Source organism: Myotis daubentonii, chromosome 19, assembly GCF_963259705.1.
Source record: "Myotis daubentonii chromosome 19, mMyoDau2.1, whole genome shotgun sequence".
Lineage (NCBI taxonomy): Eukaryota > Metazoa > Chordata > Mammalia > Chiroptera > Vespertilionidae > Myotis > Myotis daubentonii.
Window position 1 is genome coordinate 11,460,332 of NC_081858.1, and position 19,590 is coordinate 11,479,921.

The 19,590-nt window shown below is 49.0% G+C and overlaps 1 protein-coding gene across 5 annotated transcripts in view; it reads left to right on the forward strand.

The window, feature by feature from the left end:
- HVCN1 (hydrogen voltage gated channel 1) overlaps nt 1-19,590 on the forward strand; it is a 43,267-nt gene that overhangs the window by 14,014 nt on the left and 9,663 nt on the right. For 3 of the 5 annotated variants that reach the window (XM_059675984.1, XM_059675986.1, XM_059675989.1), the window contains 3 exons: nt 517-594; nt 5,346-5,385; nt 17,776-18,084. In XM_059675984.1, coding sequence (XP_059531967.1) covers nt 5,365-5,385; nt 17,776-18,084 — 330 coding nt within the window. In that variant the 5' untranslated portion in view covers nt 517-594; nt 5,346-5,364. Of the gene's footprint in view, nt 1-5; nt 97-516; nt 595-5,345; nt 5,386-9,275; nt 9,429-17,775; nt 18,085-19,590 lie in introns of those variants that run through there. The other 2 variants (XM_059675985.1, XM_059675988.1) reach the window with 2 other exon arrangements.

The window sequence follows — 19,590 nt, forward strand, 5'->3', positions numbered from 1 at the left end:
GGGGGCGGGAGGGGGCGGGGAGGAAGGGAGGGCGGGGTGGCCGGGCTGGAGCCTCACTCGCATTTGCAGCGGTGGCCGCGGCGAGCGGACTGCAAGGTCAGTGCTCCGGGGCGGGACGCGCCCCCTCTCGATGCGCAGCCCCTTCTCTCTGCGCCCCAGCCCGAGTCCTCGAGGAGAGCGGGACCCCCGCCATCCTGCTGGCACCCCGGGGATCCAGGCCGCCCTCAGGTGCCCGCAGTTCTAGCGTTTCCCAGCGCGCGGGGCGGGCAGTGATTTCCGCCCTGAAACCCCTGCCTTGCCCAGGGGTCCTAGAGTCCATAGGAGGGGAGGACAGGAGAGGACACTCACAGGACCTGGGAGAAGGCCCTCTTGTCCCCAGTTATCCCCCCTTGGAAGTGAGGGTGTTGGCAGAAGAGCTACCCTTTTGTCTGGAGTTTGGAACAGGTGCCTTCACTTGGTCACACGCCAGGCAGCAGCAACAGGTGAGGGGGTACCATCCTTATCTCCCTCTCACAGGTGACGAAGCGGAGATTCAAAGAGGCCAAGCCACTTGCCTGGGGTCTCAAAGGAGGCAGCGCCAGGACTTACACCCAGGTTGGTGTGAACCCCTAAGTCCATGTATTCCTCGATTCCTCGGCCCTGCCCTGACCCCCTACCTGGGCTGCAGGGAGAGAAGTGGAGGGGAGAGGCAGTGCGGGGGCGGTGGGGGGGGGGGGGGGAAGTATCCCAGGAGGCGGCGGAAATGAGCCAGCCAGCCTGTCCCTGCAGGAAGAACCCCCAGAGCAGCACATGCTTCGCCTGGGTGAGGGGTTTGAGAAGTGAGCATGGTGGTTGGCGCCAGGGTAACTCCAGGAGTGGTGGGAAGCAGGGCAGCGCCCTCCAGGAACTCCCAGGCCTTTACTCCGCACCTCCTTGGGGCACAGCCATGGGACCTCACCTCTCCATGCCTCAGTTTCCTTCTGGGTCCCCTGGGGTTGCATGGTGCCTGCCTCACAGGATGGCTGAGCAGATTAAATGAGATGATCGGTGTGAAGGCTTAGCCTAGTGCCTGGACCAAGCTGTAACCCCCTCCATCCCCATCGCCATCCCCCTGAGAGCACATCTTTAACCTGAGGTCAGTCAGCGCTATCTGAGATCTGCAGGGTTTCCGGACAGCCCCGCCAGCAGCTGAAGCTTCTTGAGTAAGACCAAGGCTGGGGTGGCAACGTCTCCCTGCTCTGACCCTGTGGAGGGAAGGCTAGCAGGAGCAGGCGTCTGAAAATCTTTAGGCTGCCGCTTACACAATTCCAGAACTGCTCTGCATTCCCCAAGCCCTCCCCCACCACTGGTTGAGCAAGAAGGAGGAAGCCCAGAGTTTTCTTGCTCCCATACCTGCTCTTCTCCTCATCCTGACATCTAGGCCCACAGCAGATCCTATCCCTCGGCACGTTCTGTATTTGACCATTCCCACCCCCAGGTCCTCAGCATTGATCCCGCCTGCTTGAGTCTTGATTCTCTTCTCACTCTGCTGCCCATTGTAGCCACACTTCTGTCCTCGGAGATGCTGAGTTCTCTGCTCTCTCAGGGCCTTTGCACGTGCTCCTCCTCCTCCTGGAAATGTTCTTCCCTGCCATCTTCTTGTGACTGGTCGTCTTGCAATTCAGGGACCACCAGAAAAGACTCAGAAGTCTGCCCTGACCACCCACCCCACTGCAGGGGCCACACTCGCCTGCTCTCGGATGCATTACTGTTTTTCCTTCCAGTGCTCAGCCCTGGATGATGTTACCTTGCTTATGCGTTTCCTTGGTTCCTCAGTTGCCTCCCCAGCTCAAATGCCAGCCTTCCTGGGCCCTGACCTTTTTCTTGCCTCTTCACTTTGGATTCTTCAGAACCCAGCACTGTACCTGGCACATAGTTCTGATCGTTATGTGCAATTGCAAGCAGTGTGTGCAACCATGCGGAGTTCTACTCCTCATTGCTTAACAGCAATCTTTCTACATCTCTACACAGAACTCATCATTGCCATTCCTCCTGACTGCCCACTGCCTTCCTGAGCTTTTCCCTAACGTGGGGCCTATGCGCTGTTTCCAGGTTCTAGCCGTAATACCAACTTCACTTTCAACTTTTTGTCCAAATTGCACGTGTTTTGTTTTTGTTTTGTTTTTTTGCAACCAGGGGATTTCTTTGAGAGATAGTTCCCAAACTGGTCAAGTCAAGGATATGATCATTCTGAGGGCACATGCCACTTACCACTGTTTAAAAAAGTTATCCCCAGCAATATGTGCAAGTTTTTCTACAGTCCTATGAGCATTGGGTGTTCTCATTTTTATTTGTTTTGTCTATTTTAATGAGGAGGTCATGGTAGGTTTAAATTTTCTGTTGCTTGGCCCTAGCCAGTTTTGCTCAATGGATAGAGCGTCGGCCTGTGGACTGAAGCATCCCAGGTTTGATTCTGGTCAAGGGCATGTTCCTTGGTTGCAGGCACATCCCCAGTAGGGAGTGTGCAGGAGGCAGCTAGGTTGATGTTTCTCTCTCATCAATGTTTCTAACTCTCTATCCCTCTCCCTTCCTCTGTAAAAATAAATAAATAAATAAAATAAATAAATAAATAAATAAATAAAATATATTTTAAAAAATAAATAAATAGCCCTAACCGGTTTGGCTCAGTGGATAGAGCGTCAGCCTGCGGACTCAAGGGTCCCAGGTTTGATTCCGGTCAAGGGCATGTACCTTGGTTGCGGGCACATCCCCGGTAGGGAGTGTGCAGGAGGCAGCTGATCGATGTTTCTCTCTCATCGATGTTTCTAACTCTCTGTCCCTCTCCCTTCCTCTCTGTAAAAAATCAGTAAAATATATTTTTTAAAAAATAAATAAAAGCTATGTGAATGATGAAAAATAGGCTTAATTAAATTTTCTGTTGCTTGAATTATTAAAGCTGGATTCTTTTCAACGGATGTGCTAGTTCTATTTCCTGCCTTGTGAAGGGAGGAAATCTGCAGGGCACCCTCATTCTTCCCTTCACCTTCACTTGTGGTAATGGTTCCCCTTGAACCCATCTCATGAGAGTAGAGGGAGGGCCCCCAGGGGCTGGAACAGGAACCCATGGAGTCAAACCGTGCTGGTTGCAGAAACTGCTCTGCCAATCAAGCAGCAAAAACGCCTCTAAGTGCCCCTTAGCATGGTACTGTGGGGAGAGAAAGAAACCCCTTATTTTTTTAAGTCTTTGTGAATTTTTTTTCAAGTTGGTATTTTTTAAATGATAAAAGTAGCACATGGTGTGCAGGGTTATTCATTGGAACACGGGGCAGCAAAAGATTGGGAAACAACCTACGTGCTGAACAAATGATCACAATTTGGTGGCTGAAAAAAACATAAATATATTATCTTAGAGTTCTGGGGGTTAGTGTCGAAAATCAGTCTCAGTTGGCCAAGATCAAGGTGTTGGCAGGGCTGTGTTCCTTCTGGGGCTCCAGGGGGGGAATCTGTATCCTTGCCTCTACCGTCTGCCAGCATTCCTTGGATCATGACCCCTTCCCTCCATCTTCAAAGGCAGCAGCATAAAATCCTCAAATCTCTCTCTGACTCCAACCTAACCCTCCGTGGTCACATCTCCTTCTATGTCTGATTCTCATTACATTGGGCCCACTGGGGTTCTCAGGATCCTTTACGTAATCCCATCTGCAAAGTCCCTTTTGCGAGGTAACGTGACATGTTTACAGGTCCTGAGGAATGGGGTTAGGACGTGTGCATCCTCAGGGGGCCAGTTTCCAGTCCGCCACACCCTAAAGGGAAATGAGCAAGGTTCAGAGCCGCGTGTGGGGCTCAGGTTTGTTTAAGGAAAAAAAGAAAGAGAAAAGGAATAAGTATACATGTGCTTGCAAAGGCAACATAGGAAAGTGGTAAGAGTGGCTGCTTCTGAGAAGATTGGGTAGAAAGGAAACCTGTCATAGTATATCTTCTTGTGTTATTTAAAACTTTTTACTACATGCATATGTCACTGTGTTACAAATAATTTTCAAGAAGTAGCACATAGTCCTTGTAAAAGTTGAGGCTGTCCAAAAGCTGAGAGAAGGAAAATACCCCCTCATCATTCCCTTTCTCTCCAGCAGTAACCACGGTGAGGAATTCGGCTCTGTCCTTGCAAACTTGTAAAAAAATGCACATGAATTTTTTCACATAGATGGGATCAGACTCTACACACTGTGATATAATGTGATGGGGGCGCTATATTTTTCACATCTTTCCTCATCCATGTATGAAGGTTTAACAGCACTGGGGTCTCCCACTGCTCAGATGTACCTTAACTGACTTAACCAGACCCCTTGTTGGTGGACATTTTAGATTCTTTGCTGCTGTCCACAGTAATCTCAACACTGTAATCTACGTGTCTGGGTTTTTTTTTAATTGAAGTGAAATTCACATAACATGAAATTAAGCACTATAAAGTGAAAAATTCAGTGGCATTTAGTGCATCGACAGTGTTGTATAACCACCACTTCTATCTAGTTCCAGAACATTTTCATCATCCCCAAAGGAAACCCCATCCCCATTAAGCTCTCACTTCCCATTTCCCTCTCTACCTCCCCCACCCCCAATCCCTGGCAACCACTAATCTGCTTTCTATGTCTACAGATTTGCATATTCTGGATATTGCATATCAAGGGAATCATGTCATGTGATGTTTTGTGTCTGGCATAATGTTTTAGAGGTTTGTAGATATCATAGCATGTGTCAGTACTTTTTAAAAATATATTTTTTTTATTGATTTCAGAGAGGAAGGGAGAAGAAGAGAGAGAAACATCAATGATGAGAATCATTGATCAGCTACCTCCTGCACGCCCCCTACTGGGGATCAAGCCTGTAACCCAGGCATGTGGCCTGACCAGGAATCAAACCATGACCTGGTTCATAGGTCATGCTCAACAACTAAGCCACACTGGCCAGACTGTACTTCCTTTTTTAAACTAATTTTTTATTGTGGTCTAATTGACATACAAAATTCTATTAGTTTCAGAAGTATAACGATGATTCGATATTTATATATATTACAAAAGTATTTCGTTTCTTTTTATGGCTGGATGACATTCCATTGTATGGATATAACATCTTTTATTATCCATTTATATGTTAATGGACACTTGGGTTGTTTCCACCTTTTGGCTATGAATATTTGTGTATATGTATTTGACTGAGTGCCTGTATCAATTCTTCTAGGTACATACCCAGGATATACGTGCTTCGAACTTTATTATTTACAACTTTCAGATACTTAATCAAGTTTTTAAAAAATTTGTTAGAAAGTGTTGTATCCTAAGGCAAATGGTGGCAGGAGGACAGATCTGGACAAATGCTTTCTTATTTTCCAGATCCAGAGAGGACAGGAAAATGTCTGCCCGGGACGAAAAGGTAAGTTGCGTCTGGGACCTCCCAGCCTTGAGATCATTGTTTGGTGTTTCTAACAGGAATGAGGAAAAACGCCTATTACAATAACTGAGTTCCAGTTATTGTTATTAATCAGAGAAAGGCAAATGGAAACAGTTTGTGTTTCCTTCATTTGTAGTTCCTTATTAAATTAGGCAAACAAAAAAATCAAGTGGAAATGCTCGATGCTGGTTATGCAATCGCCTCATTCCTACATCTACAGAGGGGCTGGATCAACTCACATAGCTATTTTTTTCTTTTTTTAAAAATATATTTTTATTGATTTCAGACAGGAGGAGAGAGGGAGAGAGAGATAGAAACATCAATGATGAGAGAGAATCATTAATCTGCTGCCTTGTGTACATCCCACACTGGGGATCAAGCCTGCAACCCTGGCATGTGCCCTTGACCGGAGTCAAACCTGGGACCCTTCAGTCCATAGGCTGATGCTCTATCCACTGAGCCAAACCAGCGAGGGCCACACAGCTATTCTGGGGGAAAAATGATGGTGTGTATCAGGAATCATGAAAATGTCTAGGATCAAATCTGCTCATCTCACTTATGGGAAAGGAAATGACCCATAAAAAGGAAAAAGGACAATTTATGGCACCATATTTCTTAGCACATCAGACACCGTTGATTGTAGACCCACCATTATATTAGGTACGATGAAGAAGAAACAGTGCCGACAGTTACTGTGATGTAATGCGACACAAGGCTGAAATTGGTCAATTGTAAAACATTCAGATTTCAGAAATGCTAAAAAGTGAGAAAATGTGGTTTTAGTATTGGTGATAAAAATGCTAAAAATGAAGAACAATCAGAAAACGCAATCGTGAGAGCTGTTTTTCCTTGGTAGGTTTCTGTGCCATTAAAAAGGTATAAATAACCCTAACCAGTTTGGCTCAGTGGATAGAGTGTTGGCCTGTGGACTGAAGGGTCCCAGGTTCGATTCTGGTCAAGGGCACATGTCCGGGTTGTGGGCTCGATTCTCAGTAGGAAGTGTGCAGGAGGTAGCCAATCAATGATTCTCTCCCATCATTGATGTTTCTCTCTCTCTCCCTCTCCCTTCCTCTCTGAAATCAATAAAATATATATACATATATATTTAAAAGATACATATATATACACATATATATATATATAAAATATATAACAAAAGTATAAATAAGTCTGATGCATATAATTAGTGGGGAGGGCAACGATACAACATTATCTGTAGTCTTTTTTTTTTTTTTTTAAATACTTTATTGATTTTTTACAGAGAGGAAGGGAGAGAGATAGAGAGTTAGAAACATCGATGGGAGAGAAACATCGATCAGCCGCCTCCTGCACATCTCCTACTGGGGATGTGCCCGCAACCCAGGTACATGCCCTTGACCGGAATCGAACCTGGGACCCCTCAGTCCGCAGGCCGACGCTCTATCCACTGAGCCAAACCGGTTTCGGCATCTGTAGTCTTTTATTATAATTGTAAAAGGCATAGATTAGGGGCAGAGATAGGTAGATAGGATTGGTAGATGATAAATTTGGTGTGTTGGGATTATTGTGAATTTATTTCCTTTTGCTCATGTTTCCATGGTATTAACACTGAAAGAAATTGATCTAGGGCAGTGGTTCTCAACCTTCCTAATGCCGTGACCCTTTACTACAGTTCCTCATTAGTGGTGACCCCCAATTTCATTGTTACAAATGGAACATAATTAAAGCATAGTGATTAATCACAAAAGCAATATGTAATTATATATGTGTTTTCCGATGGTCTTAGGCGACCCCCGTGAAGGGGTCGTGACCCACAGGTTGAGAACCGCTGATCTAAGGTCAAGGTCTGCTCATTGGGGTGAATGACAGCGGGTGAAGCTGGGGGTGGGAGTCTAGGTGAGTTGGGCCCTGAATGAAGCTAGGAAGCTTCCAGGACATGTCACAGGGGTGAGGTGGGCATTAGGTCACAGACACAGCAGGGGAGGCAGAGGGTTGGAATGCAGAACCAAGGACACACCTGGGGGCCTCGGGGGTCAGAAGCTTGTGTGTCATCACACGGGCCATTTGAGAGCCTGGCCTTGCGGCATGGTGAGGGGCTGGAAAGATTGGGCCAGGGCCACTTATAGCAAATAAGCCTCTTAACTGATTCAAAGAACAGTTCCTTTCATTATCTTATGGAGTTAATTGTGTTTTTTTTAAAACCTTTTAATAGGATTGCTTTTAGGAGCTCTGTAATTTTCTCAGTTCCCCTTGTTTTTGAGAGGAAAACTGTGTTGTAGGAGAGACTGGTGGGGTTTTTAGCCGTGACTCAGACCTGGTTTGCTGTAGCCAGCTCTGCTGAGAGGGGCTCAGAGTCCCTCTCTGCCCCTTCCCATCTCTCCAAGCCTCAGTTTTCCTGTTCTGTAAAGTGGGAACAATAACTCCCTGCTAGACCTGTGGTGGGAATGAAATAAGATTGTGCATGGAAAGCACTTGGCAGGGTGCCCAACTATAATGAACACTTAAACTCAGGAGGCGGGGGGGGGGGGGGGGGCGGGGAGGCGGGGAGCGGCGGGGGGGGGGGGGGAGCTGGGGACTTGATCACGAGTATAAGCTGGGTTTGCAGCCCATCAGCAGACCTATCCTCATCTCAGATGATTGTGTGTCACCCGCCACCTCTTGGGAACCTGGGAGCCAGGGGTGCTTAGAAAGCCTTGTAGCCCTTGGGCTCATTTCTCACGAGGCTTCTGGAGGCTCTGGGTTCATTTGTGGTGCTAGTTGTCTGCCTGGGCTGCGCACAGGAGACCTCAACCCCTAGGCCATCCCCAGACCGACTGAATCGCAATCTTGGGGCGTGGGGCCCAGGCATCGGAGTTCTTTAAAGCTTCTCTGTGTCCAGTGTGCAGCCAGGACTGAGAGCCACAGGTTAGACTGTGAGGCAGGGAAGATGGGTGCCCTGAACTCTGTCCTGGCCAAAGCACTGCTAACACGTTGGGGGATAGAGTCACCCCGATGACTCATTCGCACTCCCGATAAGTCTTCATTTCCATTTGGATCACTGCATATTTTTTCTTTCTGTGCTTTCGTTTTCTTTCTATACTTTTGTAAACAAAAGGAGGAGCTCTGGGCCAGACAGCCTAGGTCAGAAAACAAGGTCTGTTTCTCACCAGCTGTGTGACCCTAGGGCAGGGGTCCTCAAACTTTTTAAACAGGGGGCCAGTTCACTGTCCCTCAGACCATTGGAGGGCCGGACTATAGTTGAAAAAAAAAACTATGAACAAATTCCTATGCACACTGCACATATCTTATTTTGAAATAAAAAAACAAAACAGGAACAAATACAATATTTGTATTTGCATGTGGCCCGCGGGCCGTAGTTTGAGGACCCCTGCCCTAAGGGCATGTTGCTTGGCCTCTCTGTTCCCCGTTTCCACGTCTGTAAATGGAGGTTCACGCCCCCACTTCATGGAGTGTTTGCCGTGTGTTATAAAGGGCTTTGCACGGAACTCAGAAATGGCAGGTACTCTAGTTGTGATCACTACGATTTCCACTCCTGTAGGTATTATCACCAGCCTCATGATCATCTTGCTGGGTTGACAGATGCTTATCAAGAAAGGAGGGATCCTGACCCCAATGGAAAAGGAGAGAAATGTAGCAACGCTAGGCTCGGAGGGGGTGTGGCGGGGAGGCACCTGGGCTGCCAGTGGCCCCTCCCCCAAAGCTGGTCAGCCGTCACAGGTGGTGGTTTCCGTGAACCTCAAACTTCCTCCCCACCCTAGAGAAGGAAAAACTGTTACGCTTATTTAAGGACTTCCCTGATTTTAAAAATAGGCATCCCTCAGAACACAGATGCCCAAGGCTGGGAGGGGCGGGTGAGGGCCCAGGGGTGGTGAGCATGCTGCTGGGACCCTCCAGGTAGCTGTAGTGGGAACCGACAGTCCTCTAGCCACAGAGGATCATACCTGAGCAGGAACCCACCTGGTCTCTGCCCTGATGGGGATGACAGACTCCAACAGTCACCGAAACTGCTGGACCTGCCTCCACAGGGGAGGAGAGAGGGACCCTTTGTGAGTGCAATGGGGGTGGTAGCTGGTCTGGAGCTGGGATGCTTGAGAGAGACCTCCCGAAGGGGGTTATTCTTTTGTTGTTGTTGTTAATCCTCACCTGAGGATATTTTTCCATTGATTTTTAGAGAGTGAAAAGGAGGAGGAGAGACAGAAAGTGAGAGAGAAAGAGAGAAACATCGATGTGAGAGACATCCATTGGTTGCTTCCCGCATGGTCAGGGATGGAACCTGCAACTGAGGTTGATGCCCTTGACTGGAATCGAACCTGGACCCTGCAGTCCATGGGACGATGTTCTATCCACTGAGCCAAACTGGCTAAGGCCTGAAGGGGGTTAAAGAAGACACATGACACAGTGGAAGAGGGGCTGGAGTTTTAGGCAAGGGATTGCGAAGGCCCTGTGGTTGAAGGAACGTGTTGCTGAGTACATTGTGGCCCAGCAGAGAGGGTGGTGAAAGTGAGGTCAGATAGGCAGGCGGAGGCCACAGCATGCAGAATAGGCGTGGGCCTCTGGAAGGCACTCAGTCTTTATTTTTAAGAGCAGTGGGAAGCCCAAGAAGTGTTTTAAATAAGGGAGTGTGTCAGAGGTCCCCAACATCACCCAGGCTCAGCGTTTTGCTAGGAGAGCTCAGGGAACTCAGCCTACAGCTTGACTGATGGCTATGACTTGTTACAGCAAAAGGACACACATTAAAATCAGCAAAGGGCAGAGGCACCCGGGGTGAAGCCCAGAGGAAACCAGACTCCAGCTGGAGTCACACAGGACGTGCCGGACACCTCCAGCCACGAGGTGTGACTCCGCATGCGCGATGTTGCCCACCAGGAAAGCTCGATAGAGACTCAAGGTTTTCCTTGGGGGCTGCTCACGTAGGCATTCTGTCCAGCCCTTACAAAAGTGGCGGACTCTGAGAAGGCAAGCAGGTGTGCAACATAAACTACATTGTTTACACAAACTGTGGGTACACTGAGCGGTTCCTATCAGGGAATGCTATGAACCCTCCCAAAATCTCAACTTCCCAGATGCCAGCCAGGGGCCAAGCAGGCCTTTCTAGGACAATAGCCTCAGGCCTTTCTGCACAGGGCGTGACATGGTTATGTTTGCTGATGAGAATGGGGGAGTGAAGGGGGCAGCCGTGGGAGCTGGTACATCCTCCCCCTGAGAGGAGGATTCAGGGCCAGGGCCCTGGCAGGGGATGGGAGACATAGTTATCAGATTCCAGGTCCCTAGCCAGTTTGGCTCAGTGGATAGAGCGTCAGCCTGAGGACTGAAGGGTCCCAGGTTCGATTCGGGTCAAGGGCGCATGCCTGGGTTGCGGGCTCGATCCCCAGTAGGTGGCGTGCAGGAGGCAGCCAATCAGTGATCCTCTCTCATCATTGATGTTTCTGTCTCTCTTCTCTGAAATCAATAAAAAAATATATGTATATAAAAGATTCCAGGGTCATTTGGATGCTAAAATGCACGGGGTTTAGTGATGGATGGGCTGTGGGGGAAGGGGAGAAGGCTGGGATTGGCGACAACTTCTTTGACCTTGCCTGGGTGTGTTTTAAGACCCCTGGACCAGAAGACAGGAGACCCAGGTGCCTGTAGGTTAACTGACAGTTGCCATGTTATAGAGCCTCAGTTTCCCCATCTGCTAAGGGAGGGAAGATTGCATCTCAGAACCTTGATTCTGCCTCTTACACTCTCATCATTCTTTCTGCTTAAAAATCCAGCTTTTCTGGCATATCTTCCCCGCATTGGCAGAGCATCTTGGAAAGAACAGAGCTGGTAGACTTGAGTTCATATGCTGGTTTTATCACTGATGCTTTTTTGTTCATTTTTTTAAATTTTGCATGAACAAGTTCTCAATGTAAGAAATTGAAAAAACAAACTAGTATATATTACAGGTTGAATCACATGAAATTGTCTATCTTTACCAGTTTTGGCCTACAAAAAAAGTATTTTTTTAAAAAGTCTTTTATTTCAGGGATGTTTTCTTTCTTTTTTTAAAAAAATATATTTTATTGATTTTTTACAGAGAGGAAGGGAGAGGGATAGAGAGTTAGAAACATCGATGAGAGAGAAACAACAATCAGCTGCCTCCTGCACACCCCCTAATGGGGATGTGCCTGCAACCAAGGTACATGCCATTGCCCGGAATCGAACCTAGGACCCTTCGGTCTGCAGGCCGACGCTCTATCCACTGAGCCAAACCAGTTAGGGCCAGGGATGTCTTCTTGAATTATATTTTGAACTCTTTGTTCTGTTCCATTGTTTTCGTTTCCTTACTCAGAGATTCCAATTATGCATATGTTGGACATATAGGGGTATATGTAGTCATTGGCTGCCTGGCTTTTTCTTGGTCATGTGATCTAGCACATGGGCTCTGAGTCACCCAGCACAGGGGGCAGGTCCTGGCTCTGCCATTTTCCAAGTGTGCCTCCTCCCTCACCTAGACCCAAAATTATGGCCTTGACCTCAGAGGGTTGTTAGGACTTTAAATGAAATAGAGCCTTTAAGGAACTTAGTGATGCGCTAATATAACAGATAACATCACTAATAATTAGTAATAATAGATGTCGCTGCTGTGTGTCTCGGAGTTTTAGGGTGGGGGGTTTGGATGAATAAGCACATCGAGTCCCCAAAAGTGAGCTCTGGGAGGGGAACGGGAAAATGGGGACTTAGAGGACATTGGGCCCTGGGAATCGGGAATCGGCTGAATTTCTTAAAAAGTGCCATTTTCTGTGATTGTTGGATGACCGTGACATAGGGACTTCCCCTCCTACAGATGGCAGCTTCAGAGCCTGTAAAAATAGACATTCATGAGAACCTGTTTCTCCATCTCGTCTCTCCCAGGCAGTAATTGTTCTGGTATAATACCTGTCACGTGTAAAGAAGGCCGGCGATTCGATTATCTTTGAGGGGTAGCTCTTGGTTAACTCGCCTATTAGGTATTTCTGAAGCCCCTCCCTGTGACTGAGGGGGGAAGAGCCTGGGCTGCCCAGAGTTGGCAGGAGACAGGCAGAACCAAGAGGCACAGTGCTCACAGGTAAGTGGCATGGTGGGGAAATAGAGGAAGGCCGCTAAGCCAGCAGGCAGTGGTTAAGGAAGGCCTCCCAGGGGGGTAAAATCGAGACGTTTGAAAGGCCTGAAAGAGAACTGGGGTGAGACAGACAGTGGGGACAGGCTGTGCAAAGTCCCAGAAGCAAGAGGCAGCGCGGTTTATTCAAAACTGCGGGGTGTTCGGTGTAGCTGGAGTGCGGCAGAGGCTGGAAGAACACCAGGGCCTGGGGAGACCCAGAGACCCAGGCAGCTCTGCCTTTTCCTGAGCCCAGTGGTGGGCAGGCATGGGGCGGGGGGGGGGGGTGGCGTAGATGAGAGCAGGGGCATGGCCAGGTGGGCAGTGGGGAAAGGTGATCCTGGCTACTGCTGTGTGGAGAAAGAATGTGGGGCCAGGAGGCCGCATGAGGAGGCTGGTGCAGGTGTCCTGTCGATCGGAGAGGGTTAGATGGAAAAGAGAAGGTGGAGGGTGAGCCATGATGAAGAGGTTACATTGATATTGATGAGCTTGAGGGAGAGAGAGGAGCCAGGGATGATTGTTGGGTTCTGGGCTTGGCCAGCGGGGTGGATGTGATGCCAAGCCCTGGGGGAACATGGAAGAAGTGGATATGGGAGGGAAGTTTGGGTCGCAGCAAATAGCATACCAGTCATCTGGCTGAGACTTTGAACATGAGCAGCGTTAAGAACACAGGTGTGCTGAGACCACCAAAGGGGAGGGTCACCCTGCCCTAGGACAGGGTCAGAATCTCAAGGACTCCAGGTGGCAGGACAGGGACATGGTACAGGACACTGAGAGGGATGGCCAGCCGTAGGAGAAAAATCACGAGGCAAGATTGTCAAAAAGAACCGAGTCAGCCTGGCTGGTGTGGCTCAGTGGTTGAGCATTGACCCATGCACCAAGAGGTCACTGATTTGATTCCTGGTCAGGGCACATGCCCAGGTTGCAGACTTGATCCCCAGTAGGGGGCGTGCAGGAGGCAGCCAATCAATGATTCTCTCTCATCATTGATCTTTCTATCTCTCTCCCCTCCTTCTCCCTTCCTCTCTCTCTCAAAATCAATAAAAACGTATTTTTAAAAAACACCTGAGTCAGCAGTGTGACAGGATGCAGTACAGTCAAGCAGACGGGAACCACAGTTGTGGGCTTCCATCTAAAGGTCACCCCGGAGAGAGTACGGTCAGGATATAGTGGGACAGTAAGGGTTAATGCAGGGGGCATGGAGATGGGCAGTTCCAGTGCCAGGGACGCTACTGGTCTAGATTTCTGGGTTTGTAAGTGACAGAAACAACTCAATGTAGCTTAAACCACAAAGGAAATCCAACAGTTTGTGAGACTGAACAGCCTGGGGGTTGCAGAGGCTGGCAGCCGGCCAGGAAGCCAAGACGTGAAATAGTCATGGACGGTGATGAAGTCGGAGCAGTGGAGAGGAGAGTTTTCGATGTTGAAGAAGAATAGCTGTCACTATGGAGCGGCTGGTCCAGGCCAGGCACTGGGTTGGTGCTCTGCCTTACTGAGTCAGTCCGTCCTTCCTCCCGGGCAGGGCTAGTGGTGGGGGGCACTAGAGCGGGGAGTCCAGGGTGGGAGGTGGATTTCAGAGGCCCACAACATTTTCGTGATGAGCTCTATGGTTGCCCTTTTCTGGAACTTTTCTGCTTCTGAAATGACAGATTTTTTAAACTTAAAACCAGAGCTCTTTTCTGCTCTGCTGGGTGCTGTAAATATTTTCATCCCAAATTATTAAAAGTTGCTTCTTTTTACTGGTCGCAAGGTTTCAGGATGAAAAATTTCCTCTTCTGTAAAATATGTGGTTTTTGCAAAGCACTCGGACTAGCACAGGAGGTTTTGCTGCAGACTAGCACAGGAGGTTTTGCTGCAGACTAGCACAGGAGGTTTTGAGGGGGAGGTATGGCCAGTAGCCACCCTTGGCCAGCCCTGGGAACCAAGTGATGGAGGATCCAGCCTGAGACGAGTCGCAGCCCGACATGGGAGATGGGGTTCAAGGGCCCTCAGCCAACAGGCGCTTGGTGGGCTTCTAAGTCAGGTGTCATGTGAGACTCTGGGGACACACACTCTGCCCTGATGGAGTTTAAATGCTAGTGTGGAGAGAGAACTAATACACAGCTGCACCTACCCCATTGGAGGGGTAGGTTGTGGGGTAGGAGATGAGGTCAAACCTTGCAGGGCCATGTATATCGTTGGAAGGATCTTGGATGTTTATTCAAAGAGCAAAAAGCAGGGGGCAGTGATATGATCAGGTGCTATGGTCAGAGGTGAAGGTTTATAAAATCCATTCAGGCTGCTGGGTGGAGAATGTGCTGGAAGAACTGGGTCGAAGGAGAGAGATGGATAAGGAGGCTGTTGCAGTCTTCTGGGTGAGAGGATGAAGGCCTGGTCTAGGGAGACGACGGAAGAGGAAATGAGTAGTGGGGTTGGGAGAGAAGAGAGCCAGGCAGGCCCCAGGATCCTGGAAGGGGCCAGATTCAGAAGGTTCACTCTTGGGAGGTTATAAGCTCTAGTTGGGCCTCTTAGCATTGGAGGAAGTCTCAAATCAGGGGCTCCCACAGTGCTTGAACAATATGGGAGACTGGGCAGGGGGGGGGGGCAGTCTGGGGTCGAAGGGGTTCCTAGATACAGCCTTTTGGAGCACCATCCCCTCCACACACACCACCTGCAACCTTGCCCTACAATCTCAGGGCACTTAAGAAAATATTGGGATTCGGGAAAGGCTTATGAAAGCGGTGGTATCCTTATAATCAATTTGGAGCTTAGATATGTACAAGGCACCACAGAACAGGAAGGAACAGTGGCCTGGGATCAAAGAGCTTCAGTCCTATTTTCCAGCGCACGGCTGCTGGTTACCTGAGACCTTGAGCAAACCCTGGCAGCTCATGGTCCACCCCATCACTGAAAGCATGGGGAGATCCGACCAGGTCATCTCTGTGGCCGGGTGCATGCAGATGTCCTCAGTGATATACAGAGGCATTTCTTTTAACTCACACAAATAGGATTCATTGACCTCCCACCACTCAGGTGAACATTTCTGGTGGACATTCTTGAGCATGTCATTGATTTGAGCACATGTGGGCAGTTTTTGGGGGGAGCCCATCTGGGGATGGAATCACTAGATCGTTAAGAAAGATATACACAACTTCATCTTGACAAAGCAATGCCATATTGCTTCCAAAAATGGTGGTGCCACTGCCTGTTCTTCAGTGTTCAACAGACCCCGTTGTTTCACGCCCTCACCGACATGTGCTCTTGTAGGCTTTACAATCTGGCCAATCTGAGGAGTGAAAAGGCGTGCGATGTTACGTCACCTCGCATTTTCCTGGGTGCCAGTGAAGCTGAGTGTCTTGGCCATTTGGGTTTTCTCTTAAGTGACCTGCTTCGTATCCATTACCTAGTTTTCCATGGAGTTGTCTTTTTGAAGTAACGTTTCTTTATATACTCAGGATGCTAAATCTGTGTCTATTAAGTACATTGCAATACTTACTCCCAATCTGTGTGTGTCTTAACTTTGTAGGGGTGTCTGTGAGATAGAAAAGCTTTTAGTTTTGATGAGTCAACTCTATCCATTTCTTTGTGTTTTTGTTTTCTTTTTTAACAAATACATTTTTATGAAGAACATAAACTGATGAACAAAAATAGATACAGAACAGAGAAGCATCAAATAGACTATGAAACTTCAGAGGGAAGGCAGGGGTGGGTGTGGGGGGGGGTAGTAAGAGATCAACCAAAGGACTTGTATGCATGCATATAAGCATAACCAATGGACACAGACAGTAGGGGGGTGAGGGAATCTGCTAGGGGGTGGGGGTAGCCGGGGAGAGGTCAATGGGGGAAAAAGGAGACATAAGTAATACTATATGTAATACTTTAAAAACTGTAATATATATATATATATATATATATATATATATATATATATATATATATAGTTTTTTTTATTGATTTCAGAGAGGAAGGAACAGGGAGAAAGAGATAGAAACATCAGTGATGAGAGAGAATCATTGATCAGCTGCCTCCTGCTCGCCCCACACTGGGGATTGAGCCCACAATCCGGAATCGAACTGTGACCTCCTGGAATCAAACCATGACCTCCTGGGTCATAGCTTGATGCTAAACCACTGAGCCATGCTGATCAAGCAGTTTTGTCTTCTTTAAACAATCTTTCCCTGTTTTAAGGTCATGAAGATACTTGTATTTTGTTCTAAGACTTTTAAAGTTTTAAAAAAATACATACACACACACACACACACACACAAATGCTAATGCCTCCTAAATTTATTCTTTGTGTTATATGGGGGTCTTTTGTTTACTTACTTTTCTATTGGGAAAGCCAGTTGTCCTGACCTCGCCAGCCCTTCCCGCTGATCTGACCTGCCACCACCATCACATCCAGGTTCTGCTTAGGGCTCTCTTCTGTTCCACTGACCATACTGCCTATTCTTGCATCCATACCTGAAACCTTTCATTATCAAACTTTATTTAAAAACGTATTATCGCCCTAACTGGTTTGGCTCAGCGGATAGAGCGTAGGCCTGCGGACTCAAGGGTTCCAGGTTCGACTCTGGTCAGGGGCATGTGCCTTGGTTGTGGGCATATCCCTGGTGGGGAGTGTGCAGGAGGCCGCTGATCGATGTTTCTAATTCTCTCTCCCTCTCCCTTCCTCTCTGTAAAAAATCAATAAAATATATATTTTTTAAAAATGTATTATCTGGGCCAAAAGAGGAGGATTATTTGCTTCTTGCTTTGAGACCATTGGTCTTTAAGTAATTGTCCATCGTGTGTTTAAAACAGCTGAACCTAGAAAAGAATCCATTTGCTTCTCACCTTTCAAGGACTGATCGGCCATGGCATGAAACTCTGGGTACTTTTACTTTTGGCTTTCCCCTCCCCCTTGCAACTCTCGCCTCTGGTTTTTCAGGTTGTGATATCTCTGAACCATGGGGCCTTCTTCCGACCTTTACACTTGGGCCCGTGATGGGTACTTGGTAACTGGGGTGTAGTACCAGTTCCGTTGGTTACTGCCAACCAGACCACAGTGATAGGCCTGATGGGGTCTGGCATTTCCTGTCGCCTCACTGACACTGACAGCCTGGATTCCAAAAATAAAAGCACAAGAAACCACTGTGACCTCACGGTCTCTGTGCTCACACGGTGCTCTGAGCTCTGGGACTGCCCTCACCCCTGTGGCCCAGCTGGGGCCCTGCTCCCCGCCAGAGAGACGTGGGGTCCCAGTGGTCTGGTCGGGCTCCGGGCTCCGAGGCCGCCCTGCCGAGCGCTCACTCTCGGTCCCCTCCCTTCAGACGGTCACCCGAAGGGCCAAGGTGGCTCCCGCCGAGAGGATGAGCAAGTTCCTGCGGCACTTCACTGTCGTCGGCGATGACTGCCATGCCTGGAACATCAACTACAAGAAATGGGAGAATGAAGAAGAGGAGGAGGAGGAAGAGGAGGAGGAGGAGGAGCAGCAGCCGCCGCCGCCGTCGTCGCCAACACCAGCCTCAGAGGAGGAGGGCAGAGCTGCTGAGCCAACTGCGGCCCCTGTCTCCACGCCTCGGCGCCCTCTAGACTTCAGGACCAGGTTGAAGAAGCTCTTCAGCTCCCACAGGTTTCAGGTAGGTGGGCAGAGCCCTCAGCTGAGAGTCACGAGGCTGGGGTGGGGGCCCATCTCGGCCACTGCCTCATTCACGGTGCAGATGTCTCCTGGGCACCGACCATGTGCCAGGCGCCTACACAGTGCTGGGTCCACGGGGCAGGTCCCATGTTTCAGGGATTAAATCACACTCCAACGGCCCATCCTGACGAATGGATAAACGAAATGTGGCCCATCCACCCACTGGAATACTCCTCAGCCACGAAAAGGAAGGAAACGCTGACACCGGCTACAGCATGGATGAACCTGGAGAACATGCTGCTGAGTGAGGGAAGCCAGACACAAAAGACTATGTATGGTATGATTCCATTTGTGTGAAATGCCCAGAAGGAGCAAATCCGTAGGCACAGAAAGCAGACTGGTGGTTGTCGCAGGTTGGAGGGAGGGAAGAATGGGCAGACTGCCTCATGGGTACAGGGCTCCCATTTGGGGTGATGAAAATGTTCTGGAACTATATAGTGGTGGGTGGTTCCACAAGCTTCGGAAGAGACTTAATGCTACTGAATTTTAAAATGGTCAGTTTTATGTTATACAAATTTTGCCGCACACTCACAAAGTCAGTTAAAGGATAAACATTGGAGGCAGAAAAAACGTGCCAGCCCCACAAGGCGAGAGGGTGCCAGGCCACACCCACTCTTCACCCTGGGGGCCTCAGTCTCAGCCAAAAATACCTGCCAGGCTTAACTCACCGCCGACTTCCAGGTGTGGTCATGGGGAGACCATGAGAGGCAGATGGGGGGCTTCAAAGGACAGCAAAGGAATGGAGCTTTCTCCGGAGTTCAGGACCTGTCCTGCCATCTGAGTGTGAAGGATAAAGGCAGGTGGAGTCTGGCCAGCCCTCGGGTGGCAGGCAGGAGTCCAGGAGCACGTGTAAGGCCCAGGAGAGTGCAGGAGGCTCAGGGACACTGGGGAAGCACGCAGCCCCGTTACCGCGTGGAGCCATTTGGGGGACCCTGGGTCAAGATAATCCGGTTCCTACCAAGAGCCAGTGTCCCTTCTGGAAGCAGAGAGAAGCAGCCCTTGCCTCTCCCATCGCTGACTTTGTTCCAGGGTAAAACAGGGAAAACTTATTTTGGTCTTTTGTCACTTTTATGTGGCTTCGAGAAAGAATGCAGGCCCAGCAGCCCGGCACAGTGCTTTCCTCTGTGGCTGCGACAGGAAAGAAAGCGTGGTATTAAGTTGTTGGGGTTGAAATCCCAAACCCTCAATTTTCAGGAGCAGGAGGAAGGAGCCAGCTTCCTTCCAGCTGCAAGGGGAGCCCTGGATTATCCCCCTCGGGGAGGTGCCCCCCTTCTCCTGACTCAGCCCACCAGCTGGCCCCTGAGCTGGGATCCCCGGAGATGCTGGTACGGGGGAAAAACAAGTAGAGATGTCTAGTCATTCACTCAACAGCCGTTTCTTAGCACCTGTGTGGGCGGGGGGGGGGGGGTGTACAGTGGCGAGCGCGGTGGACATGTTCCTGCCCCAC